Here is a 9,045-nt window from a genome sequence, read left to right on the forward strand (position 1 = left end):
AATGAACACTAAAGGTTGCTCGTTCTTCACACTTATTCTGTACACTTAACTCTCCACTTTGAATTATATACAGTTTAGATAATCTACTTAAAACATGGAATATTAAAGTAGCTTTTAATAACCCATGTACTTTTAAGAAATTGATAAGTAAGAATTATCCCGCTGATTCTGATGGCTGCATATACAAAATCCATTGCAGAGATAGAAGTATTACATTGGACAAACGGGCAAAGAACTATCAACTAGAACTAAACAATATAGATATAGTGATAAAACAGCACAAGAATCCAATGCTCTATTTGTTCACATGAAAAATTTTAATCATTGTATTAATTGGACTGACGCTTTCGTTATTATCTCTTGTAATTCATTTGTCAATAGAAACATAATAGAAAGTAGTATTATAAAACATTCTGAAGGTTCTAATCTTAATATCAGTAATGGCATTTATAAATTAGATAAATTTATCATCATTTTTTTTTAATCAGGTTGTAAGTGACCACAATTAATTTGGTAAATTGTGCTGTTCTCTAGATTTCTTTTTTATTAGTGACCTTTTGCACTAAGATTTAATCTTTTTTGTGACTTTTTGTACTATGCCAGTTCCTTTCCTGGTGTATAATCTTGTGACATCTTGCACTATGCCAGTTCCTTTCCTAGCGTATAATCTTGTGACATCTTGTACTATGCCACTTCCTTTCCTAGTGTATAATCTTGTTAACTTTAAACCTCTTTGTAACACAGACTTTTCTGTATTCCCCTGAAGATGTGAATAACACGAATGCGCTTTAGAATTACTGTTCCCTTCCGATTTCCTTAGTGGTTACCAGCAAAATTTGTGAATCACGTGTTCTTATAATGATCTTTCTGCATATATATACATATATATATATATATATATATATATATATGTATATATATATATATATACATATATATATATATACATATATATATATATATATATATATATATATATATATATATATATACCCTATCGGAAAGTTGACTCCTTGACGTGGTGGATAGGCTTGAGAATCTTAATGATTATAAAAGCTATGTCGATAGAGAGGAAATCTCTGCAGGGCCACCCATATCGAACAGGTTTTTTTTTTAAGAAAGATCAGACAAGTAGCAGCTCAAACATACAGTTGCAGGACCCACTGCTAACTAGCACGTCCCTGATGGTAAACAGGGAAATTCCTCATAAATATATGGGGTACCGTCAGAATGACGGCGTGGACCACTGGGCACCCTTCACCGAATATAATGAATAAGGTGACACCAGAGAAATATCTCACCAGAAACCACTTGGTACGGAGGTGAGATTACTGCAAACCCCCCTTCATAGCAAATATGAATATCACAACCAAAACAAAACCGGGCGTTCCTGTTGGATCATCGCCTTCTAAAGGTCCAACCGCATTGCCTCGTGTGCTAACGAGCAGTGTGCCACCGAATGTGAGTAAACACTGTCGAAGCAGATCCAAGTCTTGGACATTAAACAACATGAAAAATAAAGATCTATAACTACAACGTAGGAAGTCTTTCAGGAGACTACAGACTGGAGAGTTTAATGGAAGAACCAGACAACATCAAATAGGACATCGTAGGACTGAGCGAGGTCTGAAGAGCGGAAGGAAAGCTGATACAAAAACAAGATGGTCACCACTTGCTCTACTATAGAGGTAAGGACAAAGAAAAATCTAGTGGAGTAGGATTCTTAATAAACCGAAAGGTTGCTGGTAACGTAGTCAAATTCAGTATTTTATCTGACAGGGTAGCTTGGATTGTGATTAGGCTGTGCAAAAGATACACTCTAAAAATAGTTCAGGTTTATGCACCTACTTCACAGAGTTCAGACAAGAAAATTGAGTCCTTCTATGATGATTTAAGTTAGGTAATGGTTCAAGAAAAAAGTAAGTACATGTTGGTAATAGGCGACTTTAATGATAAAGTGGGGAAGAGGATGGGAGATGAGACTCGCATTGGTAAGTTTGGAGTAGGTGAAAGAAATGACAGAGGCGAGATGTTAGTAAATTTTGCAGAGAACTACAACATGAGGATAATGAACACTTTCTTCCAAAAGCGTGTAGGTCGTAAATGGACGTGGAGAAGTCCAACTGGAACAACAAAGAACGAAATAGACTTCATATTAGATGAGAGCAAAAGCGTTAGCAGTGTTACGGTGATAAATAAATTCAACATAGGTAGTGACCATGGAAAGGTAGGTTGCACAGCTAAATCTAATTTCAGACCCGAGAGAAATAAACTAGATTTAGTCAAGAAAATAAGCCTTGCAAAGGATAACAATAAGAATTTTTTTTAGAAATAAAAAAAAATATTCGAAACTCTAGGAACTAATGAGGACAGCGTGAAGATATAAATTTGAATTTAGTGAATATCATTAGGGAATCGGTAGAGAAAGTAGGAAATACAAAAACATTAGAGAGAACAAATGCTCCAAAGCTACAAATGACCTAACTAAAAAAAGAAGGACCATGCAGATTAAAAGCAGGAGCGACGAGATAGAAAATGAATAGAACTAAACAAGCTTATCAACAAGAGGCAGAGATTAGGGAAAAGAAAGAGAAACTTGGATGGAATAGGGGAAACTATTCGGAAAGTTAAAAGTATTAAAGTGACCGAGCACAGACATGTTTTAGGAAGACAGCAAATAATATGTTTGAAAGATAGAAATAATTAAATGTAGAGACAAAATGGTAAAAAGAGTAAAAGAATTTTACCAAGAGCTTTACTCGTCGAAGACCATAGTTGAGTCAGTAAATTCATGTGTAGACGTTAGTAGTGTACCAGAGATTACAAAGGAAGAAGTCGAATTTGCTCTAAAAACTATGAAACGAGGGAAAGCACCTGGGGAAGATGGTATATCAATAGATCTGTTGAAAGACGCAGGGAAATTAGTTTATATTAAATTAGCTCAGCTGTACACCCAGTGCTAAGTCAAGAAAGTGTACCTGATGCGTGGTGCAATGCTATAGTGATTTTGCTTGATAAAAAAGGAGACCAGAAGGACCTTAGTAACTATGGACCGATTAGCTTGCTATCAAACTTATATAAAGTATTCTCCAAGATCCTTACAAATAGACGAAGTAAAGTTTAAATAGAAACTAACCGAGAGAATAGGCAGGCTTTAGGAGCGGATATTCGACTCAAGACCATTTGCAGGCAATAGACCAACTAACTGAGAAAACGATAGAATAGAATATACTTCTGTGTTTAGCTTTTGTAGATTACGAGAAGGCCTTTGACTCGGTAGAACAAATAGCAATACTAAACTCACTACGCAAACAGGGGACAAACGAACATATCGTATTAGTTTTAGAAAAGATTTATGCAAAAGGTACCGCTATAATTCGACTACATAAAGATACAGAATAGATCAAGGCGATACAATTTTACCCAAATTATTTACAACTTGTTTGGAAAATATTTTCATAAGGTTGAGTTGGGAAAAGAAAGGCTTAAAGATCAATGGCGAATATTTGAACCACCTAAGGTTTGCGGATGACATTATTCTTATTTTAGAAAGAGCAGAAGACTTGCAAGATGTGCTGAGCGATCTAAACAAAGAAAGTCTCAAAGTAGGTTTAAAAATAAATAAGAGTAAAACCAAAAGAAATGCTCAACACGAAAGTTCAAAGTAAAGAGAATATAATTGATGGTGAGAATCTTGAGGAAGTTGAAGAGTATAATTATTTAGGCCAGATGGTGAAGGTAACGAAAGATCATGATAATGAAATACGACGTATTACAATTGGTTAGAAAGTGTTTGGTAAGTATAATAAAATCCTGAGAGGCCTTCTACCTTTATGTTTAAAACGTAAAGTTTACAATCAATGCATTCTACCAGCAATAATCTACGGGTGTGAGACTTGGAAGCTGATGAGGGTGATGGAAACAAAGCTAATGACTCCACAAAGGAGAATGGAGAGATCATTGATGGGAATAACACTGAGAGACCGAAAGAGAGCAAGTTGGGTGAGAGAGCAGACTAGAGTGAAAGATATTGTGGAGGCAGTTAAAGAGAGAAAGTGGAATTGGGCAGGAAAGTTAGTGCGAACGACTGATGAGCGATGGAGCAAATGCGTAACTGAGTGGACGCCGCGAGATAGGAAGCGTGAAAGAGGGAGACCAGGCAGAAGGTGGAGAGACGAGATCGAGAAGTTTGCAGGAGTGACATGGCAGAGGATGGCACGGCCGTGTGATTCATGGAATGCTATGAAGGAGGCCTTTGTTCAGCAGTGGATCAGGATGGCTGATTCGATTGATTGATTGATATATATACACTTTGGCAAAACATAAATAAGTCTTACCACAAATTTAAGAGAACACAAAGCAGACATCCAAGACCACCACAACACAAGTGCGCTCGTAAACCATGGCACTGGCAAAGGACACCTACCTGATTGGAAATAGTCCGTCATCCTATCTAACAATCTTAACGCGAGACAGGGCAACCTTGTGAGCAATGTACATATCCACCAGCACTAACACTAATATCTGGATATGAAAATCTATGCTGACCACAGTCGTAGCTTTATAAAACAGCTCGTTGTTCCAAAATTGAGAGTAGTAGAAAATAGTTAGCTTGGAATAAAACCTACCTAATTCACATTCAATGTTCTATCCTTCTATTTACTTTTACTTGTACTTACATCGATTTTAGCTAATTTGTGCTGATTCTCTTATGATGAAGAAGTAGAGTACGAACCTAGCGAAGATAACTAATATTTCTGACGTGTCCTGACCTACAGCTCCTACAACCTACCAGACTCTCAATATGTCATTTGGTGTATCCATCTCTCCCCTTTTCTCTCTCTTCTCTTTCTCTTTTTCTCTCTTCCTCTCTCTCTCTCTCTCTCTCTCTCTCTCTCTCTCTCTCTCTCTCTCTCTCTCTCTCTCTCTCTCTCTCTCTCTCTCTCTCTCTCTCTCTCTCTCTCTCTCTCTATTTATCTATCTATCTATCCATCTATCCATCTATCCATCTATCCATCTATCCATCTATCCATCTATCCATCTATCCATCTATCCATCTATCCATCTATCTATCTATCTATCTATCTATCTATCTATCTATCTATCTATCTATCTATCTATCATCTATCTATCTATCTATCTATCTATCTATCTATCTATCTATCTATCTATCTATCTATCTATCTATCTATCTATCTATCTATATCTGTTTATCTGTATAGGTCACAGGTCTTTGATGTGTACTTTTGACTGAATTCATCAGTGACATTACCTTGGTTATGTGTGGCAAGAACCTGGGTGACGCTGGTACCCAGATCGGCGTCTTCTGGCAGGGAAGCCGCGTAGCGTGTGTTGTTGAAGGACACGGGACCCTGCGGCACACCCGACAGTAGCTTCGTGGCTGAGGAAGAACAAGGAAAAGAATAAACTTTATTAAATATTAACAAATAACACGAATAAATTTTATTTGTATATATACTATATATTCATGTATTATATATTTATTTTTCTATTCACTTATCTAATTATCATTTTATTGAATTATCTATCTGTTTATTCAATTATGTATTTATCTGTTTATATAGTTATGTATTATTTCTTAAATCCCTTTCTCTCACAGTGTTACCAATTTTCTTTTTTATAGTGACTCTTATCCGCCATGAGGAGTGACTTTATTCAATTAAAATTGACAATTCGTAGGCGATAATTATTATGTATTTTTATATCGAGACCATCATCCAATTCCCTGGTTGTGTAAATTGACGTACATGCAATATACTCATTACAAGATGTTTTAGTCAGTTGAGTGATATCTCTATATTCTTATCGAAACAATGAATTTCATTATGGTTAGCCTATATTCAACGGTCATTATTCCCACAAAGGTTTGTCATCTTGATATCACCAAATGAATTTTATTAGTGAAAACTCTTCTCATATGAAAACATTTAATCAAAATCTATTATAAATAACCCTTTAGGCGTGCAAAATAACTTATGTTGGAACATTCATTAATATTTCTTTACTTTTATTTTATTCAGTCGATGAAAATCCATCATAAGATTTTAGGTCAAATGACACCTATTTCGTTTAATTAAGTCAATATCAGTTAACCCTTTGACAGTGGTAATTGACTTAGATTTGAGTATTCAGATTATTGACAAGCAGATTTATTCAGCATAGGGAAATGCCTCTTACACTCAAAGGAATAATCAAACCCATCTGTATTATCTCTTCGAGTTTGCAGGACGAATACATTTTGATTCTACCAATCGTCATACCAATTTAATTATTCAAAAATATCCTCAGGAGCGCAAAGTTTTATTTTATCTTAATACCAAAATGATCTAATTCCATATTCTGCCGATGAGAAAATACTTCCCCTAGTAAACGATGAAAAATACGATTTTTGTCGGTACATCCATTTGTCAAATTAGAGGCCATTTTATTTGTTTGAGATGGATTTTGATGTTTCAGGGAGAAAAAGGCTCCCAGTTTATATTTTCAGCTCTGTTATATTTTATAAAATATACTTTTGGAGTACTAAGATTACATATTATTCACACTTTCATTTTTTGTTTGTTTGTACATCTTATTTACATATATTGCCTTGTCATATTCATTTACACACATATTTATACATTTGCATATATATCATATATATATATATATATATATATATATATATATACATATACAGTATATATATATATATATATATATATATATATATATATATATACATATATACTGTATATATATATATATATATATATATATATATATATATATATTGCTTGAAACCACGAGGAAATCAAAGAACGGAATACTGAACGTTTTCGTCTATTTAAGACATTTTCAAAGTACATAGTATCACAACAAAGTAGAGCTTACACGCAATAGTGTAGAGAACAGGAGAGGTCACTCAACATAAAGAAACAAAGAAAAAAAATAGAAAAAAGAAAAAAAATTATAATAACAAGAATAAACAAAGTGAATGACAAGCAATTGGCACATTTGATAAAAGGTCACATAGGATGTCTAAGGCGGAGATCTGTGACAATGTCCAACAATTTGATGATGAAAAAATTATCTAGTTTAAAAAGACCAGTGCTTAAAATGAGATTCTCATTGAAAGTTTTTTTTAATGAGACACGATTCAATTATGTTCCTTACCAAATAGGAACTACATGAAACAATTTCTTCGGAATTGTCCCAATCAATGCAATGTTTCTAGTCTCTAATGTGAGCAAAAATCTCACTTGACGATTGGCCAGTACGAACACAATACTTGTGCTGGTTCAACCTAAAATTTAATTCCTTGTCAGTCTGACCAATGTCACAGGAATTGCAATTTTTGTAAGGAATATTGTAGACACAACCCGCCGAATTATCAGGCGAATTCTTGATGAGACGTTCTTTGATTGTATTGTTTTTAAATACAACATTAACATTAAAAACCTTAAGGACACGAGGAAGATTCACCAAAATGGGATGAAAGGGAAAAACCAAAAGATTCTTTTTATTAAAAGAATCTTTTGGGGAAGAATCATAATATGACTTCCTGGCCTTGTATTGTGATCTAACTATCACATATTTTTGGTATTTCAAGTTTGATTCTATTTCATAGATCCATTTTATTTCTTCATCTAAAAATTCAGGACTACAAACTCTAAAAGCTCTAAGAAACATGGAGGAAAAAACTGAAATCCTTGTATTAAGGAGGTGAGTAGAATAATAGTGAATATATGATAAAACGGTAGTGGGTTTACGAAAAACATCAAACTTGAAGTACCTTTCTTTCCTGTGAATGGTAACATCTAGAAAGGATAATTTGTTGTCTTGTTCTGTCGTAATTTTAGATATTATAGAATGTACTAAATTGTTTAAATTTACTAAAAAGTTATCCAAAATATGAGCAAGTGGCCAAATGCATAGTATGTCATCGACATACCTGTACCAAATAACATCACGTGCAAGAATACAAGACAACAATTCCCTTAAAAAAAAAATCATATACAAATTACTCAACTGTAGAGACAAGGGGTTCCCCATAGCCATGCCAAATCTTTGTACATAGAATTTTTCATCAAAAACTAATTTGGAATCCACTACACAGAGTTTAATGATAATTCAGCGGGTTGTGTATACAGTATTCCTTACAAAAATTGCAATTCCTGTGACATTGGTCAGCCTGGCAAGGAATTAAAATTTAGGTTGAACCAGCACAAGTATAGCGTCCGTACTGGCCAATCGTCAAGCGAGATTTTTGCTTACATTAGAAACTACAACCATTGCATTGATTGGGACAATTCCGAAGAAATTGTTTCATGTAGTTCCTATTTGGTAAGTAACATAATTTAATCGTGTCTCATTAAAAAAAAAAAAAACTTTCAATGAGAATCTCAATTTAAGTATTGGTCTTTTCAAACTAGATAATTTTGTCATCAGCCAAATTGTTGGATAATGTCACAAATCTCCGCCTTAGACATCTTGTGTGACCATTTATCACATGTGCCAATTGTCACCCACTTTGTTTATTTATTCTTGTTATTTCTATATGTATTTTTTATTATTTCTATTTTTGTTTCTCTGTAAGACAATCCTTATGTATTTATGTCGAGTGACCTTTCCTGTTCTCTACACCATTGTATGTAAGCTGTACTTTGTTGTGATACTATGTACTTTGAAAATGTCTTAAATAGACGAAAACGTTCAGTATTCCGTTCTTTGATTTCCTCGAGGTTTCAAGGAAAATGTCTTTATTCACGTCTTTTATGTGATTACTGTTGCATATATATATATATATATATATATATATATATATATATATATATATATATATATATATATATATATATGTATGAGTGAGAGACAGAAAGATAGATAGATAGATAGAGAGAGAGAGAGAGGAAGAGAGAGAGAGGTAAAGAGAGAGGGAGAGAAAGGGGTGAGTTGGCACTCTGTATCACTGATTGCTCAGAGTAATCAGTCAGGCAATTACAGTAATCTGTTTAGCTGGAGAACCGTGAAACTTCAGCGTCC

The 9,045-nt window shown here is 34.1% G+C and overlaps 1 protein-coding gene across 1 annotated transcript in view; it reads right to left on the minus strand.

Annotated features, from left to right (window-relative positions):
- Nucleotides 1–7,970, minus strand: part of LOC143020178 (uncharacterized) — a 160,187-nt gene extending 152,217 nt beyond the window's left edge. Inside the window, exons 1-3 of the mRNA XM_076176341.1 lie at nt 7,955–7,970; nt 7,263–7,418; nt 5,273–5,401 (exon numbers count right to left, since the gene is read on the minus strand). Of these exons, the coding sequence (XP_076032456.1) occupies nt 5,273–5,401; nt 7,263–7,418; nt 7,955–7,970 (301 nt within the window). The remainder of the gene's footprint in view (nt 1–5,272; nt 5,402–7,262; nt 7,419–7,954) is intronic.
- Nucleotides 7,971–9,045: the final 1,075 nt, after the last annotated feature.

The sequence above is a fragment of the Oratosquilla oratoria genome, chromosome 39 (genome assembly GCF_046742065.1).
Source record: "Oratosquilla oratoria isolate Oo_2021 chromosome 39, ASM4674206v1, whole genome shotgun sequence".
Lineage (NCBI taxonomy): Eukaryota > Metazoa > Arthropoda > Malacostraca > Stomatopoda > Squillidae > Oratosquilla > Oratosquilla oratoria.